At 34.5% G+C, this 22,052-nt stretch overlaps 2 protein-coding genes across 4 annotated transcripts; both read left to right on the forward strand.

The window, feature by feature from the left end:
• Nucleotides 1–2,778: 2,778 nt before the first annotated feature.
• On the forward strand, nt 2,779–10,625 carry LOC120334600 (uncharacterized). Of its 3 annotated transcripts, XM_039402105.2 has the most exons (7): nt 2,779–2,969; nt 3,286–3,438; nt 3,909–4,036; nt 4,404–8,046; nt 8,404–8,556; nt 9,015–9,142; nt 9,754–10,625. In XM_039402105.2, exons 1-4 carry the CDS (start codon nt 2,808–2,810, stop codon nt 4,618–4,620), a joined length of 660 nt encoding a protein of 219 aa, XP_039258039.2. In that variant the 5' UTR covers nt 2,779–2,807; the 3' UTR covers nt 4,621–8,046; nt 8,404–8,556; nt 9,015–9,142; nt 9,754–10,625. The 3 variants fall into 3 exon arrangements, with proteins under 3 accessions (XP_039258039.2, XP_077976481.1, XP_077976482.1); XM_078120355.1 differs by lacking the exons at nt 2,779–2,969; nt 3,286–3,438; nt 3,909–4,036 and having other exon boundaries at nt 4,636–8,046; nt 9,015–9,166; XM_078120356.1 differs by lacking the exons at nt 2,779–2,969; nt 3,286–3,438; nt 3,909–4,036 and having other exon boundaries at nt 4,636–8,046.
• Nucleotides 10,626–14,609: 3,984 nt separating this feature from the next.
• LOC120334430 (uncharacterized) lies at nt 14,610–20,192 on the forward strand. The gene is made up of 4 exons (XM_039401940.2): nt 14,610–14,810; nt 17,092–17,244; nt 17,742–17,869; nt 18,851–20,192. The coding sequence occupies exons 1-4, from the start codon at nt 14,649–14,651 to the stop codon at nt 19,065–19,067; spliced, it is 660 nt and encodes a 219-aa protein (XP_039257874.2). The 5' UTR covers nt 14,610–14,648; the 3' UTR covers nt 19,068–20,192.
• Nucleotides 20,193–22,052: the final 1,860 nt, after the last annotated feature.

Raw genomic sequence — 22,052 nt, forward strand, 5'->3', positions numbered from 1 at the left:
CCACCAATTAATATACAAATACAGCCATTTTGGCGATGCACTTGCAAAAATCATTATAATATGCATTTACAGATAAATTAATATACATAAACGGCCAATCGAGTAATGTACATATCCAGCTTATTCAATATGCTCATATGGACTACGCAATATAGCTGTAAAGCTAACCACTCAAGTAATGTACACAATCAGCCAGTGTCATATATATATGTGTATAGGTAACCTTATGTACTTCTTCTGAATGCATTTCAGAAATATCATACAATTTTATATGCATATACTACCAATTTAATATACATATGATTCATGTAATGTACATATACAACCAATGTCATATGTACTTATAGTCAACTCAATATACATATACAGCCATTTAAGTGATGTACAAACACCGCCAATCCATTTCATATCTATGCACTCACTATTGTGTACCAATACGCTCACATCTACAAGTCGCAAGCTTGGAAGTCATAAGTGCGTTAAAAATGACTCTCAACAATCAATGAGCTCCAAATAACGAATAGTAAGGCAAAAGTTTTTTTTTTTTCAAAAAACACGTGGGAAATACGTGGGTGGAATGGTTAATAAATATACAAGCGCAACAGCTCCCTGCATTCTCTGAACAAATGTAAATATCCAAAATAAGGCGGACAAAATCAAATGTAAAATTTATTTTTATTTAGATGCACGCCCCCTCAAACAAATGTCTACACCGGACCTTGTGAAGCGCGCCTCATCGTTTGAGTGGCTAGTTTGTTCAACCTGAAGGACGTAAACCAACAATCTCTCTCGATTGCAGCATACATTTTCTCAAACCCACCAACGACCATAAGCTCTTTTAATGAAAACTGCGACCATTTCCAGATCACAATGCAAGATTGAACAACTTCTATCCAATTGACTGATTTCATTCCTCCCTATTCCTCCCTTCCCCCCTAACACAACGCATATAGATAGTATTATAGTATTATGCGCGTTGAAAAGGAAAATAATTTGTTTGAATCGACAAAACAGCAGAAACTCTAGAATTAAAAAAGGTAATATGAAAAGTTTCAAATACAAAGCACTGTTGCAAATAAATATATTTAAAACCTTTTTTTATTTAGTTCGACGTAAAATTGTATACCTACCAGCATTGTATACAATGTACATGTGAATGATACTTATGAATGATACAATGTATACAATGTATATTGAATTGATACTCCACTCAATTGGTAAAGGAGTCATAGGCACAAAGTTTAGAGTCAAGACAGGCATATACAGAACAAATCAGCTGAAAAATATAAATGTAGTTAGGCATTTGAGTGTTCAAATTATTATTTCCTGAGAGTAGTGAAAAAAGAACATTCGCATGTGAACCTTGTTTGGCAACTTATGGAGCAAAGTCTGTAGTTCATACATGTATAGATTTTTAGACAAAAATTTAGCGCATTTTTGCAAAGCGTCCTAGAATTTTTAAACATTCGCGTACAAAATGAAGTTCAAGCGCAACAAATCAAATATTATATTTCATTTTTGTAAAAGTAAGTAATTAGGAATATTATGGATTCAATTTTTTTTTCAATTATTGTGTAAGTGTGCAGCAATACCCTTGAATTGAATGAATAGTCATTTTCACTCTTGCTACAGCATCATTGCGTTATACACATAGGCCTACGGATCCACCAGCACAAAGGCATATAAAGCAAGTAAAGGTAGTGAGTTTCACGTTAAACCAACTGTTAGTTCTATTTTTTTTGGTTACTCTTAGAATATTTTCAATTTTAATTGGGGTTCCCCTTTACTGAGATTGCAATGTGGTGATTCCCATACACGCCGGAATGTAAATGCAAAATTCTGTTGAGGAAGAACTCAATGAGAACATAAATAAGATTGCCAAAACGCTTTTGATACAAGATTGTTCATATAGTTACCAAGCGAATTTTTGAATTGAAATAAACATTCATTCTAATTACATTGTGCACTCGTGCAAAATATTTCAACTGTTGGATAAAACGAATGTTTTCGCTTTTACAAAATATGTTATTTCATTTTTCATTCGGATGGGGTGTAAATTGAAGATTTTGGCGTTGAAACAAAATTTAGTTCTGAACCTACGGATTTTATTTCCTCATATAACATTAAAATATGAATTCATTTGAATTGTTCAATCATTCAATGTTTCAATATTTTCCGAGGTTGGCAGATTGAGATAATGGCATCTACGGAAAGAAAGTGATTTATAGCCTTGGACCAGCGGTTCTCAAACTTTTAAATACAATATATTATGTAAAATATTAACTACGTTTCCATATACGTTGATGCTTGACATACAGATAAACTTTACGCGTAATCACTGCGTTTCAGTCTGGTAAATAGGTACACGACAATATTTTGTTAATATGTTTTGTATTCGAGTACATATTGTACATTTTGTGGAAAATCAACCATGTGAAACGGAATTTATGTTCAAAACAGTATCCAATGATTCAATACAGTTGCTTGGCAGTTCTCATCGTAATTTTTGGAGTATTGAGTTAGTTGGCTCAGCCTAAAATTTGGAAGTATGTGTTATGTGTTATGTGAGGAAGAGCATGTTATGCGTGTTAGCGAGAGCAATGAACAAATATATAGACACAATAGTTCAAGAACTGATACCGGTAGCCAATGCAACTCGCGAGGAAATGTAACTGAGCACTGAGTTCGCAACCTATTTCAAATAGCCATGATTCAATATTTATGTTATTCAAAGAAATCAAATGTCATAACAACTGTTTGTTTCATGGTAACAGAACAATTGTTTTACAACACATTTTAACTAAGATATGACATTATTAAATGATATAACATACAAAGTTATTGACTGCAGCAATTTGTGCTCAGTTCGAACCTTGATCGAAGAACATTACACGTCAGATTTAGCTTTGGGAAAGTATTTGAATTGCACTAAAGAAGATTTAATACCGACATATTATACTCTAATAGAGGTTGGCTAATTTAATTATCAGATTTGGAATATATTATATACACATAAGTGTATATAACAAGTCGATTGTCTTGTTTGGTTTATTAATTGTAGACTGGTGGTCAAAATTCAATTTCTCTTCTTTAGGTTTGAGTCTAAGTTATGTAAATCATATTGTAGCAGTTGTTACAGTCTGTTATCATTGTTGTGTAAAAACCAAAGTTTTAATTTTAAGTTTGTTTAGTATATATGGTATTTACAGCGATGTACAAATGGCTCTTCGTTTTACTCATGAAGCCAGTCGTGGTAATTACTGATATATTTAAATTTAATTCCAGCCTTTTTTAAGCCAAGGAAATTCAATCGGAGCTTTTCATGGTAAAGATGATGATTTATGCGGAGTAGCTATCAACGTAAAACCTAATCGTAATGATGAGATGAAATACTTAAACACGCTTCATTTAAACGAAAAGAATGCAGCTATCGAACGGGTAAGATATATCAAAACGTCTTAAATATTTAGAAAATTCAAATATGAACCCAATATTAGTCACGAAATATGTTTTACTCAAACCTTCAAAAAATAGAATACTTACAAAAGCAGAATTTTTGTCACAAAGTTTATGGATAAGACAATAATAAAACTATGAATAAGTTCCGTGAAGTTTTATTACACCGCAGTTTTTTTCAAACCCAATCCAATCGTTTCACGAAATTAAGACTGCAACCAAGTTAGTCGATCGTTACTATTACAAATACGAGTCCAAATATGACAACGATATGCGCGTCGGAGACTTATTCAATAGTCGTCGCTGACCAGGATATATTTGACCTAACTGGTTTTAAAACCTGTTAATTTTCCGCAGATTTTCGAGAAAAATGTCTTCTCCGTAACAGTTAAGATAAATTTTACATTGTGATAATTGGAGGCAAGTGTGTACATTGTCTCTTTTTTGATTAGCTCATGACATCGGTGAGCGGTGATGACATGCCAAATACTCTTGGAACTGACCGCTACTGGGAAATAAAAATGGTAACTGTGCATCCGAAATACAGAGGAAGAGGTTTAATGACTGAACTTGTCAAAAGGTATGAATATCCAGGTGACATTCAATAAAAATTACTAGAATTATTGTTTTAACTACGTTGCTAGCACCAGCTGAAAGCCACTCTAGATTTTTCGTTGTTCAAGTGTTCATTACTGCCATTGTTCTGCTTCGTGTCAACGAAATATAAAAAACGGCAAGAATTTATCATACCAATACCACTTCAACCAAATTTTAGGTTTATTAAAAGCATTCCTGGCAACAAATCACAAAAAATTTATATCAAATAACATTTTTGCTCATTAATGTAATAAATATTTCGTTATAATAACATCATTCTGGGCATAGCAAAAAATAATTCAATATTTTTTGCATCATATGCGAATCATTTGAAAACTCATTTTCTTAAGGTCCACAATCTTGGCCAAACAAAGAGGAATAGAAAAACTAGTGATGTTTCAAACATACGACCAAAGCTTGAAATCTCCGGAAAAAATGGATGGCTTTGAAATTATTAAACAATTAGATTTAAGAGAATACGTTGATTCAGTCACGAGAAAGAAAGAGTTTTCAGGAATGAAGCCGCCATACCACTTACAAGTCATTATTGTCAAAAAAGTTTTTTAGAGTATACAAAGAACAATGACAGATGGAAAGCATGGTGTTGAAACCAATTTATAAGTTTTTTTTATGTAAATGCATGAACCAGGGTTGCTCGAAACGAATCGAATACCATCGAATACTTTTTCAGCTTGTTTTAGAATAATTCCAAATGATGATCACTTTTGGGCCACATCAAAACGATTTTCTGCGATTTGTCAAGTGTTGTTACGGTGATGAAATATAATCGGCAATTTTATTGTTTGTTATCTTCTGTGAGAGCGCGACGCATATTGTTGCGACATCTTTGTACGATTAGGAATTACATATTTAACCCGGAGGAGAAGAAAACCCTAATCATATGACAAACGACGCTCTCTCGTCCGGTTATCTGTCCATGTCGGGTACGGGATTAATTAGCCAGTTATTTTGGTTCAGATGCGTGGACTTAATGGTAGATGAATCCGTAACCGACCAGCGGAGTCCGTGAATCCTCTTGCACATTATTATTACTCACGGAATTCGAACCTGGTTGCAGACACAATTCAGCATATTTCCTGAAAAAGTTTGGATAAATTAATGGGGAGTAATATTAAACATGGAGGCGGTTCACACGTCTCGCGTTGATCCGACCAATAGCAGAACGTAAATAAGTTGTGTTCACGCGCTTTTTTACCATAAATATTAACTTGTCGCAAGTCCGAAACAAGTTGATTTATTCGGAAGAGTATGGAAAAATAATTTATACTTTTTGGCAAATAATTTTGATAAGAATAAATAGAAGAATCGACGTTTCCAAAAGATGATTTTCCTCGCGCTTACTAATCAATCCATGGCTGATACCTGCATTTAAAATACTTTGCCGTATAAATTTAATCCTGTTCAACGTAACATAAATTTGAGTCGACTTTAAATACCACGGCAAACTATGGACATAGAAGATGTGGTAAACTGCATGATTGTATTTAATTTTTGATGTGTATTTTCGTACTTGAGAAAAAATAAAAATTATTACTCTGAAATGCAAAATATTCCAACTGTTGGATAAAACGAATGTTTTCACTTTCACAAAATATGTTAATCCATTTTTCATTCGGATGGGGTGTATATTGAAGATTTTGGCGTTGAAACAAAATTTAGTTCTGAACCTACGGTTTTTATTCCACTATATAACATTAAAATATGAATTCATCTGAATTGTTCAATCATTCAATGTTTCAATATTTTCCAAGGTTGGCATATTGAGATAATAGCATCTAAGGAAAGAAAGTGATTTATATTCTTAGACCAGCGGTTCTCAAACTTTTAAATACAATATATGTGAAATCTTAACTACGTTTCCATATACGTTGATGCTTGACATACAGATAAACTTTACGCCTAATTACTGCGTTTCAGTCTGGTAAATAAGTACACGACATTATTTTGTTAATATGTTTTGTATTCGAGTAAATGCTGTACTTTTTGTGGAAAATCAACCATGTGAAACGATATTTATGTTCAAAACAGTATCCAATAATTTATTACTGTTGCTTGGCAGTTCTCATCGTAATTTTTGGAGTATTGAGTTAGTTGGCTCAGCCTTAAAATTTGGAAGTATGTGTTATGTGTTATACAATGAAGAGCATGTTATGCGTGTTAGCGAGAGCAATGAACGAATATATAGACACAAAGGTTCAAGAACTGATACCGGTAGCCAATGCAACTCGCGCGGAAATGTAACTAAGCACTGAGTTCGCAACATATTTCAAATACCCATGATTCAATATTTATGGTATTCAAAGAAATCAAATGTCATAACAACTGTTTGTTTCAGGATACCAAATACCACGGAAATCTGCGGACATAAAATGTGTGATAAACTCTACGATTATAATTATTTTTTGATTCGTATTTTTGCAAGCTTGCAAAGTCTTCATCGCCTTTTAAAATACTGAGGTTAACTAAAGAATTCCAAAGAATACTTCCTATTATAGTATAATGATAAATTGATCGAATATACTTAATATTGGTCAGCTTATATTTATCATAATTCGGGAAAAAATCGGATGCGGTCTAACGGTAATTTAAGAATATAGATAAGAAGGTACATCGTGAAAATGATTGACTGTTTCAACTTCAAGGACCATTAAAAATATTTTAAAATTTTTCAATGTGTGTGCCAAAAACACACGAAAGTTTACGATTTACAATGTCTAAAAAATTGCGGATGAGGAAATCTATGACCTGGTGATTATTTGAAAACTTGATTAATTTAAAATATAACGATTCCATGAAAGATAGTAGAGAATTTTTCAAGTTTAGTAATGAGCGAAAAATTCTATGAAAATCATGACAATGGTGACATAGTTCGTTACAAGCGAGAGTTAATCAGCTTATACAAATGATATTTATATATCAAAGGACATGTCAAATTCCCGATTAATTTATTTTGTACAGATGCATAAGTAATCTTCAATATTCGTCCGAAAAGGCTACGATTACAGCCACGGTTAACCAAAGGGTCGCGTGTTTGAATTCGCCACAAAAATAAGATGTTCATATCTTATTTTTTGAATGGGAAGAGCTCCGAAAGCTCCTATTTCAAAAAGTATAGAAATGCTTTGACAAGAGCCATGCATGAATCTTTTATTACCCAAGGGATGCAAATGAATATTTATAGTTTTTTATTTATTTATTGAGCTGTAAAGTTGTCTACTTACCAACGTTGTATACAATGTACATGTGAATGATACTTATGAATGATACAAAGTATACAATGCATTTTGAATTGATAACCCACTCCATTGGTAAAGGAGTCATAGGCACAGCGTTCAGAGTCAAGGCAGGCATATACAGAACAAATGAGCTGAAAAATATAAATGTAGTTAGGCGTTTGAGTGTTCGAAATATTATTTCCTGAGAGCAGTGAGAGAAGAACATTCCTTATTTGGCAACTTATGAAGCGAAGTCCGAAGGTTATACGTTTATAGATTTTTAGACAACAATTCAGCACCTTTTTACAGAGCGTCCTAGTAAGACCCTTGAATTGCATAGAATAGTCATTTTCACACTTGCTAAAACATCCTTGCGTTATGCGCATACGGATCCACCAGCACAGAATTATATAGAGCAAGGGAATGAAGTCAGTCCCACGTAACCCCAACCGTTAGTTCTATTTTTTGATTACCCTTTGAATATTTTAAAAAGTCATGATTAAATATTTATGTTATCAAAAAAAATCAAATGTTATAACAAGTGTTTGTTTCAAGGTAAAAGAACAATTGTTCTATAACACAATTTAACTAAGTTATGACATTATTAAATGATATAACATACAAAGTTATTAACTGCGACAATTTGTGCTCAGTTCGAGCTTTGATCGAAGAACATTACACGCCAGATATCGCGCTTGGAAAGTATTTGAAATGTACCAAAGAAGATTTGATACCGACTTATTATACTCTACTAGAGGTTGGCTAATTCAACACCAGATTTGGAATAGATATAATATATTTATATATAGGAAAATATGACAAGTCGATTGACTTCTTTGTTTTATTATTAATTGTAGACTGGTAGTTTAATTCAATAGACATCCTCTCAGATTGAGTCAAAGTTATGTAAATCATATTGCAGAAGTTGTTACAGTCGATATCCCTGTTGTGTAGAAACCCAATTTATAGTTAGGTATGAAAATTACTGTGGTGCTAAAATATTGTACAAATATTGCCCAAGCGATTCAGTATTCTTTACATGTATAAATTGTTTTTGTTTTACACGTGGAGCTAGTCTTAGTAATAATTGATATATTCATATATTTAATTCCAGTCCTTTTTAAGTCGAGGAAATTCAATCGGAGCTTTTTGTGGTAAAGATGATGAGTTGTGTGGAGTAGCGATTAACGTAAAACCTAACCGTACTGATGAGATGAAATACTTGAAAACGTTTCATTTAAACGAAAGGTATGCAGCTATGTACCGGGTAAGATATATCACAAAGTCTAAAAATATACAAAAAATCAAATATGAATTCAATAGAAGTCACGAAATATGTTTTTAAAACAAAAATCAACAAGAATCTCTCCTTTTGTCTTAAAGTTTATGGATACGACTAAATTAGAATTATGAATGAGTTTCTTTCGTCATGCTATATATTTGCTGGGGAAGTTTCATTACACTGCAGTTTTTTTCAACCAAGTAAGTCAATCGTTACGTTTAAAAATACGAATTCGAATATGACAACGATATACCTATTGATGAAGTATCCAATTGAACGTTATTGCAGACCAGGATATACTTGACTTGATCTGAGCGGTTTTGAAAAATGGTAATTCTCCGCATAATTGTCGAGAAAAACCTCTTTTCCATAACAGTTAGGATAATTTATATATCGTTATAACTGAAGGCAATTGTGTACATTCTCTCGTCTGTTTCGATTAGCTCATGGCATCGATTAGCGGTAGTGACATGCCAAATATTCTTGGAACTGACCGCTACTGGGAAATAAAAATGGTAACTGTGCATCCAAAATACAGAGAAAGAAGTTTGATGACTGAACTTGTTAAAAGGTATGAATATCCAGAAGCATGGTGGTGAGTTTCTGTTAAAATTAATAAAAACATTGTTGTGACTACGTTGCTAGCACATGCTGAAAGATCTGAATCGATGCTTAAAGAGCTGATGGACACTCTCAACACACTTTAGTGACGACAAAAAGGCCAACTTATAACAAGATTGTTCATTTGGAACAATAACTGAATTAGCTACAGGACCTAATTTGGTAACGTCGACCTAACGTGGTTCTTATGAGGTCGACCAAAGACGACGTCGTGTATAATAATAATTCATAGAAAGTTGTCATTCAAATACATAAATTTAGTGTCACTCCCATTCACATTTTTTATTATTCAATCCTCCATCACTGCCATTGTTGTACATAGTGTCAACTAAAGATAACGAAAGTCAAGGAGTTATCATACCAATAACCACTTCAACCAAATTTCCTGTTGATTATGGCATTCCAGGAAACAAATAAAAAAAAATTAATATCATTCTCCTAAAAAATTTTGCTTGTTGATGTAATATATATTTTGTTAAAATAACATTGTTTCGTGCCTAGAAAAATTTATTTCAATAGATTTTGCTTCATATTCGAATCAATTGGAGATTCATTTTATAGGTCTAATATCTTGGCGAAACAAAGGGGAACAGAAAAACTGGTGATGTTTCAAACATACGACCAAAGCTTGAAGTCTCCGGAAAAAATAGATGGCTTTGAAATTATTAAACAATTAGATTTGAGAGAATACGTTGATTCAGTCACGGGAAAGAAAGAGTTTTTAGGAATGAAGCCGCCATACCACTTACAAGTCATTATTGTCAAAAAAGTATGCTGGAGTATATAAAGAGAAATTACGGATGGCAAGCATGGTGTTGAAAATATAAATATCTCAATCTTTAAAAAATGTAGATGCATGAACCAGGATTGTCCAAAACAACCGAATATTTGAATTTCAAAGAATTCGATTTTCTTATTTAGCTTATTTTAGAATAATTTCCAATATTGGTCCTTTTTCTGCCTCAGCAAAACGATTTTCTGTGATTTGTCACGTGTTGCTATGGCGTTGAAATAGAATCGGCCTCGATTATCCGTTATCTTATGTGGGAGCGTGCGACGCATATTGTTACATCTGTGAACAGTTAGGATTTTCATACTTGTACCGGAGGAGAAGAAAACCTTGATCATGTTGTGAACGACTGCTTGTCGTCCGGTTATCAGTCCATGTCCGGTGTTGGATCAGGTAGGCTTATTTCGTATTCAGATGCGTGGACCTGATGGTGGAGGAACTAACCAGCGGTTACGTAAACCACCCTTACGACGACGAGGAGTCAAGGAATTCTCTCGCACATTATTATTACCCACGGGATTCGAACCGGACCTATGGATCATTAATATGTTGTTGCTGTTGTTCTTGTTTTTGCGTGACTTCTTATCGTTGTGAAAAATTGATTGCTTTGAAATTTTCAGTGCTCGGAGATTGATTTTTTTGATAGAAGGCTATTACTTTTATTTATTTCAAATATTTTTGTGGGCTCCATAAGATTTATTTTTCGTGTGATATGACGTCATAAAAATTTGCCACCTTGTGGCTACTCCGCGCACGCATATCAGCGAGTCTTGTGCGCTGCGCTACATCGCCGACTTGGAACAGTTATTATTTGAACTGAATCATGAAGAATGGATCCTTGTCACAGAACTTGGGAAAGCTACGACAGAACCTGTACGTCACAGGTACCCTGGGTAGTCGAGTTATCTCGAAGGTTTGTCCGTTTAGTCGAGTTGTCCATGTGGTGCAGTCGAGTTGTTCGTCTTCCGTAAGTTATCGCATATGATTTCCGGGGAATTGATGATTTAGTTTTGCCTCCGAGTCCACATATTTGAGCATAGATCTCTTGTTGCAAGCAATCCTTGATTTTTCTTCATTTGCAGCCTTGAGCTCACCAATTGTTTGAGAACTTTTTTGATACACACATTGTCCTTCGAATTCTCCCACAGAAAAAAATCTGGGAGTTTCAAGTATACTGAAAATGTTGCACACGCAAGCAACATCACTGCTGATCATCTTTTTCTGAAATCGCCCTCTCAGCTATTCTAGGGTATATTTTGATGTTTAGAGGTTCGTCTCGACTTGCTGGAACCTCTGGCCACTTCGATCAATCCTTCTACATCGTTTACTAGATGTCCAGAACTTCTTTGTAATACTTTCTTCGGAGATGATGGGCTGCATTAATCATTGTTTTTATTGTTGACATGACCGCAAAAAAGTGCGCTTCAGCAGAAAATTACGTGAGTGATCTTCGCAACTGATGCAAGTTGGTCTCCAATGTTAAGAAGGTTAGTTGGAACATATAATAGAGAAAACATAATTTTTTTTACAAAGCGTTCTAGATTTCTCCAAAACTTTCGGGTACAAAAAGGAGTTCAATTTAATTTTTGTAAAAGTAAGTAATTAAGAAATTTTATGGGTTCTGTTTTTTGGTTACCCTTAAAACATAATCAATTTATTGGGGGGTCCATTATACTAGAAGGTTGATAACTACCGATTTATGCTATTTATCCATGTCCTAGCTAGAATATAAGTCCATGAGTTAAGCATTGAAAAGAGTATTTGATGAAAGAGAATCAACATCTTCTGTAGAAAATATGGCATTTTTCTTAAATATGTTTTTGGATTCCGTAACCGCCGTGACAGACGAGTGGGTGGCTCCAAAATGTCCTGTCCCACTTGTTCCACATGTCCCACATACCCCACTTGTACCACGTGTCTCACTTGTTCCACGTGTCCCACACACGACATTTTGGAGACACCGCAGACGAGGCACTAATCCACGGAGAAAAAAGATGAATTTGTGAAGGTGCTATTTGTGAGTCAACTCACCCTTGGGAAAAAATTGATTGGAAAAATTTGGCTTGCTGATTATTTGTAAAACTGGATCAATCTAAAATAGAAATGCTCCAATGCAAGATAGTGGAGAAATTTGGTAATTGGCGAAAAAGTGATAATGGTGACATAGTTTATCAAAAGCGAGAATAGCCTATTCGAGAAAATGAAGAGCTGCAGCAAAAGTTATTGGTGCTGATGGATTGGTATATTGTTGGCATGGTGAACTGGTAGTACAGACCAGCGTTTCCCAAACTTTTTCGGCCACGAAACACACTTTTTATCTCGCCTCGCGGAACACCAAAAAATGAAAGGATAAAATTAATAAAGAAGAACGGTGTAATGTAGCTGTTCCCAATGAATTCGCCGTGGCGAATTCCCGAAGGCACCGCGAAAACTAACAGAATTGTGTTAAACATACATAAAATATGGTTGAATATTTTACATATTGCATTTATTATCAATGTTTTATTGTTTCTTAATTTAAATGCTGTGTATATGAGTCAATGAATTTATGTTACCTTTCTATGTCGTTTACTTTCCATTACGTAGTGTTTACCTCTAATGTTACGTCTGATGGAGATACCTGCTGTAATTTCGTGAGCTGCAGACGCAATATTGAACGGTCAGTTGGGCGACAACTTCACGTTCCATAGATCTCCATGTCGACCAGTTTAGACGTATTTTTGATTCCTTTTCCACGGAACACTTCGAAGATGTTCGCGGAACACAGTTTGGGAAACGCTGGTACAGACTAATGAACAGCATGATGAGCAGATAACTGATAAACTGAAGAGATGATTACGAGCGTAGTTCTAAACAAACTTATAGAAGAAGCGAATCATCAGAATAAAGCGACGAAGTTTCGGATTCACTTGCTGTAGCGAAAGGTAAAACGATAACTGGTGAAAAGAAAGCTGCAAAAGATGTCTGAGAATAATCAGTGAGGTCATCAGTTACAGTTGTTGGAACATTCCACATTGAGCATTAAAACCCGATTGGATCGGGGTCCTTATAATCAGGTAGACAACTGACCCTAGGTCAGGGTGGTTCAAGGTTGTCGGCATCGCGGGCCACACTATAATATTTGTATTGTTCGCGGGCCAGAATATTGCCAAGAATAGATAAACAGTGCAATACAAAACAAACATTTCTATTGTCACTCCAAACACATTGGCGCTTTTTGATCTCTCGGTTCCAGCTGCTGCAGCGAGAATTCCTGAACGTGGTCAAATTGTCGAGTTCAAGGTTGATGTAACTCGCGAAAAGGAAGTTGCAAAAGATGTCTGGGAATAATCAGTGAGGTCATCATTACAGTAGACAGATCGTGACTTGCCTATCAATTGTGTCAGCGCTGATCGATATTGGCACTGAGTGGTCTCCTCTGTCGCATGTACTTGCTTTGAATTGTTTTTATGTTGTGTCTGTTATGTTGTGTGAGACTTCCTTGAGCATGGTTGTAAGTATTGGCTCAGTTCGTATTCATAGTTTTGAGAGCAATTTATAGAATTTTAATTACGTTCAGAAATTCAGATCAAAACTCAATGGTCATTTCATCCGGTCGAGTTTTATTTCAGTTAGTCCTGAAAAAATGCGATTGACAAAAGTACATACATATCTGTGTTTCAAAATGATAAACGGTAAGGTATTTAAATCAAACTAGCGGTTATAAGATGTAAGTAAGTTTTTAGAAAGAACTCACGAAATGTATAGATAGATTTGAAGAGGATAACTGCCATGCGGTGACTTCAATATACCATGTAAGTGCAAGCTGATCAATAAAGTCAATTTTTTTTAATAAATATTCATCCTATAATAACATTGTGAATTTGCGCAAACTATATCAACTGATTGATAAAACGAATGTTTTCGATTTAGGAAATATGTTATTTAAATTAAACTTCAATTTTACGTTTTTGTTTGTTTGTGTGAACTATGAATTTTGAACTGAAGAGTTCAATTAAGAGTATTTAATGTTACAAAATTATTCGAGGTAGACAGATTGAGATAATTGCATCTACGGTAAGTATCTAATTTATATCATTGGGACCAGCGGTTCCCAAAGTTTTAAAAACAATATGTAAAACATTAAGTACGTTTCAGTATGGTTTAATGCTTGTCATAAGGACAAACCTCCAGAGTAATAACTGCGTTTCAGTCAGGGAAAAAAGTACACAACATTATTTTGTTCCTTAATTTTGTATTTGAGTAAATGCTGTACATTTTAAGAAAAATCAGCTATGTGAAACGGAATTCATGGTCAAAACAGCTCACAACAATATTCAATCATTCAATACAGTTGCTTGGCAATTCTCATCGTAATTTTTGTATTGGGTATTGAGTTAGATGGCTCAGCCTCAAATTCAAAAAGTATGTGTTATATAATGAAGAGCAGTTTATGCGTGTAAGCGTGTTCGCGAAAGCAATGATCGAATATATGGAAACAAAGGTCCAAGAACTAGTACCGTTATTCTATGCAACCCACGTGGAAATGTATCTGAGCATTGAGTTCGCAACATATGTCAGATAGCTATGATTCAATATGTATGTTATTCAAAGAAATCGAATGTTATAACAAATGTTTGTTTTAAGGTAACAGAACAATTGTTTTACAATACAATTTAACTAAGGTATGACATTATTAAATGATATAACATACAAAGTTATTGACTGCGGCAAATTTTGCTCAGTTCGAGCTTTGATCGAAGAACATTACACGCAAGATATCGCTCTGGGGAAGTATTTGAAATGTACTAAAGAAGATTTGATACCGACATATTATACTCTACTAGAGGTGGGCTTATTTCATCATCAGATTTTGAATACATTATATCAGGGTGGTCCAAGTTTGCGAGGTTGGGCCGCAAAAACTTTTGAGGAGGTTTTGCGGGAAACAGTCGGAGAAAACCCAAGAGGGATCAAAACATCGCGAATTTAACAACTTTAAATATATTTATCAAGCATGAGAAATATTTTTGAAGCAAATTTGATTCTATAGGACTTTTTAAGATTTTTGGCGTTCACCGTTTGCAAAACGTTGACTTCGTTTGCGAGACTCGAAGTTTTAGAAGTCAACCCTGCCGAATTCGCACGGAAATTAGTATGCCCCGTTGATGACATAGAAGTGAGAACTCGTCGGTGGGTGTAATTTTGCCATAGATCAAAGTCGATAATAGCGATCCGTGTATTAATTTTGAACCGTATGCTAGTTCTATTGGGCGGTGTATTTGGAAAACGCTTTAATAGTTTAAGTACATACCAATATCTTCAAAATATTATTGCATTACAGCAATAATATTGATATTACAGTCAACAAATCGAGGTCAAGAGGTACTCGAGTTCTGTGCTGGACCTTTTGCTGCAACATATTTCCCAGTAAAATAACGCAAACCAGGCTATTTTTTGTCTCAAATCATCTAGATTTTATAATTTATGTAAGTTTATTCTGCTTTTCTGATCCTGTAATTAGTCCTCTTGTTATATTGTCGATATATATAAACGTTGTCAGAATTAGCATACCGGTATATGTACTCTAAAAAAGACCTCTAATTTGAAAGATCGTTTTAGCCTCAATATTATGTTAGAATAAATGCAAACTCCTGCTCATAACTCGAAACAACAATACCAAATACAACCAACACAACACAACCAAATACTCCAAACAAAACGACAATCATACAATAAAGCGACAAGTACCAGCCAGGCAATGCAAGAAAACATAATATACACAATAAAAACACTTTGAACAGTACTGATGATAGATATTTCTCTGACAACAACCAAAAATACAACGCTAAAATAACTGCAATGGCACTGCACTGAAACAATAATATCAGCTTACTGTCTAGCATAAAAACATCCAACAAATTCCCCCCGCAATCACAAAACCACAAACAAACATCCCTGATAACCCACCGGAGACCAGAGGCACTCCCATATACACTCATGACCAGAATCTAACCGAAAACCAACCACACTGTACCGGTACCAACCGCATCACACTAAACCACACGCTAACAGCCACACCAAAAAGAACAGAACCGACAGTGTCACAGCGCCCCCAGTGTCCCTAAAGCCGAAATATCAAATAAGGCAATAATATCAAATGACAGCATTTAACAGATAAAACAAGGGTCGTCACACAAGTTTTCATCATATGCAATTCAAACGTTTTCTCACGAATCTCCCTTGGTTGATCTATAACAGCTGAGCTGTGTTGTTACAGGAGTGTAAACTGGAAAAATTAAAGTATACAAATAAAATTGATAGAACTGGCATAAAGAAATTAGAATATTATCACCAGACAGATTAGTAACGTTCAGCATGCAACAGAAATAATGTGAAATGAATAAAAAACTAAATCCTTTCTGGTTATTTTATGTTTACCTGGTAGACTTTCACTCTCTAGGTAAATGTATCAATTTGTACTGTTCAGACACTCAAGTTGCAATTTAAACCATGTGCAAAATTGGTTTATATAACAGTTTAACTTGCTAGCAATATACATTAACTGATTATCACGTCATACAGCCGAAAAACGGAGTAAAGTGGTTAAAACTTACTCTAGAATCAGTTTTCCAAGGCCCATTGACGGCCATTCAGTTCCACTACGTTCACTACATAAAACGCCATTACTTTATCTACTTTCAGTCAGAGCTTTATATACATCAGCATTTCTGTTTTTTTGTTACATTATTGTTTCACTTTTTATGAAACTACGCAATGAGAAACTAATATTAAACGCCAAAACAGAGGTTAAACAATCTACTCGCGAAAGCACGATGAGAGCAAGTTCTGGAATGAGTTCTCACTACTTCGTCATTTCCAAAAAGCTGTCGACTTTCGTTCAAGCGGTTTTTAAAAATTCATAAGTACGAAACTAAGTCAAAAGTTCTGAAAATATATAAAGATTCGAATTCCTCAAAAACATTTTCCATGGGGCTTAATTAACATAAAAAAATATTGCCCGAGCGATAAACGATTCAGTATTTTTTACATGTATATTTATTTTTGTTTCTTGTTTTACACAAAAAGCTATTTCTAGTAATTATTGATATATTCATATTCATTTCCAGCCTTTTTTAAGTCGAGGAAATTCAATCGGAGCTTTTTATGGTAAAGATGATGAATTATGTGGAGTAACTATCAATGTGAAACCCAATCGTACTGATAAGATGAAATACTTGAACTCGCTTCATTTAAGCGAAAAGGACGCGACTATGTACCGGGTAAGATATATCACAAAGTCTAAAAATATACAAAAAATCAGATATGAATTCAATAATAGTCACGAAATATGTTTTTGAAAGATAAATCAACTAGAATCAAATCTCTTTTTGTCACAAAGATTATGCATACGACTATATTGGAATTATGAATGAGTTTCTTGGTCATGGTATATATTTGCTGGGGAAGTTTCATTACACTGCAGTTTTTTTTTCAACCCAATCCAATCGTTTCACGAAATTAAGACCGCAACCAAGTAAGTCAATCGTTGCGATTACAAATACGAATTCAAATATGACAACGATATACTTATCGGAGACGTATTTAATTAAAAGCCATTGCTGACCAGGATATACTTGACTTGACCTGAGCGGTTTTGAAAAATGTTAATTTTTTACAGAATTGTCGAGAAAAACCTCTTCTCCATAACAGTTAAAATAATTTATATATCGTTATAACTGAAAGCAATTGTGTACATTCTCTCGTCTTTTTCGATTAGCTCATGGCATCGATTAGCGGTAATGACATGACAAATATTCTTGAAACTGACCACTACTGGGAAATGAAAATGATAACTGTGCATCCAAAATACAGAGGAAGAGGTTTGATGACTGAACTTGTCAAAAGGTATGAATATTCAGATGCATGGTGGTGACTTCCAGTAAAAGTTACTAGAAACATTGTTGTAGCTACATTGCTAGAACCAGCTGGCCGACGCCGACGTTATTGCCGACGCTATGTGAAGCAATTCTCGGAGAACAAAATACACGGTCGATACAATTTAATGGGAACAAATATAGGCCATTTTATTGTTTTCAATTTCAGCTTACAAGCTCGTTCGACTGGAGCAATACCTGGATTAGCTATTACCATATGGGATCAAATTTGATAATACTAATCGACATCAAACTATTATAAATATTATATTCTAATATTTTGATATTAGTCATGGTTCGTATGAAAATCGACCAAAGATGACTTCATGTATGTTAATAATTTATCAATTACAAAAAACGAGAATATCGGTCAGAGACCGAAGATTTAACGATCGAAAGTTAGGGGATCCCCCAAAACAGCGCTCTTACTTCATAGTGACACCTTGCGTCCCATCACTAATTAATTAATAACTCGCTAATTATACAACATAATTCGCCCAAAATCAATAGGCTTCTGGTCCGAGATAAGATGAATGCACATGCAAAATCTGGAGCAGATTCAATCTCGCTTTCGTGAGATATCGCGTGAATCTAACAGACAAATACCTAACAACATACTTACCGATTAAAATCGATAAGTAATTAGTGTCACTCTGATTTAGCTTTTTATTATTTACGCTTTCATCACTGCCTTTGTTGTGCATGGTGCCAAGTAAAGATAAAGAACGGCAACAATTTATCGTAATCTTACTATTTTAACCAAATTGCATGTTGATTATGGCATTCCAGGAAACAAATCACGAGAAATTTATAATGAATCTTATTTTCTTGGATAATCTTGCCCATTCATGTAACATATATTTTGTTAACCTAACATCGTTTTGGGCCTAGATAAAATAATTCAATATATTTTGCATCATATGCAAGTCAACTGAAAACTCATTTTGTTAAGGTCCACAATCTCGGCCAAACAAAGGGGAATAGAAAAACTGGTGATGTTTCAAACATACGACCAAAGCTTGAAGTCTCCGGAAAAAATGGATGGCTTTGAAATAATTAAACAGTTGGATTTGAGAGAATACGTTGATTCAGTAACGGGAAAGAAAGAGTTTTCAGGAATGAAGCCGCCATACCACTTACAAGTCATTATTGTCAAAAAAGTATGCTAGAGTATATAAAGAGAAGTTACGGATGGCAAACATGGTGTTGAACATACAAATTTGTCTTACTGTGCGCAATCACCATGTAAAGCCTTACCTGTAAATGCTAATACCGTTTCGATCACTACCCGCTTTGGAGTTTTTTACGCTTTTGAAGCACTAATTATGCAAATGAGAATATCGGTCAGAGACCGAAGACTTATCGATCGAAAGTTAGGGGATCCCCCAAAACAGCGTTCTTACTCCATAGTGACACCTTGTGTCCCATCACTAATTAATTAATAACTCGCTAATTATACGACATAATTCGCCCAAAATCAATAGGCTACTGGTACGAGATATGATGAATGCACATGCAAAATCTGCAGCAGATCCAATCTCACTTTCGTGAGATATCGCGTGCATCTAACAGACAAACAGACAGACAGACAAACAGACAAATACCTATCAACATATTTACCGATTAAAATCGATTAGTAACAACCAGCTAGCTGTTGTAGGCTATTATGCCATTGAATTGTGACTTTCCATATATCTGTCCAACTACTTTGATCTGTGGTCTTTTATGTATCGTAATGTGCATAGGACTCGTAGATGCAACCACATATACCTAAATTTTGTTCTTAAGAAGTGATCTGGCAGTATTTGTACACCACCTAAATGGCTGTATTTGTATTTTGAGTTGGCTATATATGCATATGACTTTGACAGTAAATGTATATCTTGTTGGCTGTATATGTGTAAATGAGTTGGCGATATATGAATATTTTTGGCAGTATATGTATGACACCAGTTAATATTTATGTATACCGCAGCCGTTCGTTCACGCCTACAGTAAGTAAGGCAATTTTTTCACAACAAGTAGAAAAGAAAGAAATTCTATTCGAAAGAGGATCATGATGAAATAAATAGCCAACTACCACGCAATATTTCAGAACACTTCGGGTAATTGAGAACACAGTCAATTGTTTTTGCGAGTTTTTCGACATATAGTCACATACTTTCCTAAAATAAAAGAATGTTTATCTCTTGAATGCGGGTTACCTCGGAAAATTTATTTTGATGAATTTGATTCCATATATTTTTCAAAATTGTTGACGTTTACTTTTTAAATAAAGTCAACTCGTTTTTTACTTTTTGAAAACCACATTAAAAATCGACTGCAGTTAGGAAACGGTCTTTTATGGAGTTTGATCTGTTTTCTAATTCCTCGTCACGCAGCTTTATAAAGATTGAAACAGTATTGTAATGTCAAACAGAAATGCAAATTCACAGGAAACTCAGACAGTCAAGCAATGATCGGTACCGGTATGGACGGGACAGTCCGGTAATAGGATTTGAAGATCTGAATCTACAGTCATTTTCACCACTTTCTGGAATGACAAAACCGATCTATCAGGGCTAGCGAAATTTGTAAGATAGGCACCAAACAATGGAGAAACTTTTATTGACATAAATTAATTACACATGATAAAATTTGTAATCTCTTGGTAAAATTTCAAAGACCAGATTATGGAAAAAATATAAAAAATTAATTCAATAACGGCGGAATTGTTGTTTTTGGCTATAGAGCAGGGGTATGCATGGGCTACAACATAATTTGTTAGACTGGAATGGTCTCTGCAAATTAGAAGACTTAATTTGATGGGGCCATCAGAACGGGTTAGTAGAACAAATTTGATCCACAGTTTTCTTCTTATTTTATGTGTAGGGAATTCATAAGTACAAAGCATCCCTTTGAATTCTGCAGTAAACCCCAATTACACTTCGACCAGGCATTGAAATATTCTTAATGCCTATATCAAAAATATTCAAATGGAGTGGAAATCATGACACTTATGATTAATTTAACAACGACTTTGCCTGTTCTTTTACAAGTTAGTTTGAAATCTTTACATAATCCTGCGTCTCCATTCCAATGCCTCCCAAACTCACGAAAAATCCGCCTACAATAATATCACCAATCGAAAGACGCGATATAATGCCACAGTCTAATCTAAAAAAAAGTTCAAAAATAAAATATATATACGTAGAAAGAACAAAGTAGAAGATATGGACGAATGAGATGTGGAGAGATGGATTCGAATTTATATGACGCTGTATACAGTACGAAAAATGGGACATGTTAGTTCAGTAGTTCTCAAACTTTGTAAGCCTCGCCCTCTTTTTAACATTTGTCAAGTCTCGCGCCCCATCTTAAAAATATCTAACAATTAATAGGCTCCAAATAACGGGTAGTAAGGCTGAAGAATGTTTTTTTTTTCAAAAAACACGTAGCTCTCTGCAATCTCTAAACAATAAAGAAATGTAAATATCCAAAAAATGGCCGACAAAATCAAATGTAAAAATTATTTTTATTTTTAATTAACTTCACGCCCTCTTAAAAAATTGTCTACGCCCAGATTTGTGAAGCGCGCCCCACCGTTTGAGAAACACTGTGTTAGTTCGTTTAACCTGAAAGACGTGAACCAACAAACTCTCTTGATTGCGGCATACATTTTTTCAAACCCACCAGCGACCATGAGCCTTTTTAATGAAAACTGCGACCATTTCCAGTATCACAATGCAAGATTGAATAACTTCTATCTAAATGACTGATTTCATTCCTCCCTATTAAAAAACACAATCTTATAGATAGTATTATGCGGGTTGAAAGAGGAATTACCTTGTTTGATACGACAAAACAGCAGAAATTCTAGAATTATAGAAGGTAATATGAAAAGTTTCAAATACACTGTTGCAAATGAATATTTAAAACCTTTTTTATTTAGAGCGTTGTATAAAATGTACATGTGAATGATACTTATGAATGATACAAAGTATGTAATGTATATTGAATTGATACTTCACTCCATTGGTAAAGGAGTCATATGCATAGCGTTCAGAGTCAAAGCAGGCATATTCACAACAAATCAGCTGGGAAATATAAATGTAGTTAGGCATTTGAGTGTTCAAATTATTATTTCCTGAGAGTAGTGAGAGAAGAACATTCGC

This window comes from Styela clava, chromosome 15 (assembly GCF_964204865.1).
Source record: "Styela clava chromosome 15, kaStyClav1.hap1.2, whole genome shotgun sequence".
In the NCBI taxonomy this organism is placed as follows: domain Eukaryota; kingdom Metazoa; phylum Chordata; class Ascidiacea; order Stolidobranchia; family Styelidae; genus Styela; species Styela clava.

Coding starts and splice junctions, on each gene's coding strand:
- LOC120334600 (XM_078120355.1), top strand. CDS start 7,885: ATGACATTATTAAATGATATAACATACAAAGTTATTAACTGCGACAAT. Junction 8,047..8,403: donor CTTATTATACTCTACTAGAG/GTTGGCTAATTC, acceptor ATTTAATTCCAG/TCCTTTTTAAGTCGAGGAAA. Junction 9,167..9,753: donor GAATATCCAGAAGCATGGTG/GTGAGTTTCTGT, acceptor TTCATTTTATAG/GTCTAATATCTTGGCGAAAC.
- LOC120334430 (XM_039401940.2), top strand. CDS start 14,649: ATGACATTATTAAATGATATAACATACAAAGTTATTGACTGCGGCAAA. Junction 17,245..17,741: donor AGGACGCGACTATGTACCGG/GTAAGATATATC, acceptor TTTTTCGATTAG/CTCATGGCATCGATTAGCGG. Junction 17,870..18,850: donor ATGACTGAACTTGTCAAAAG/GTATGAATATTC, acceptor CATTTTGTTAAG/GTCCACAATCTCGGCCAAAC.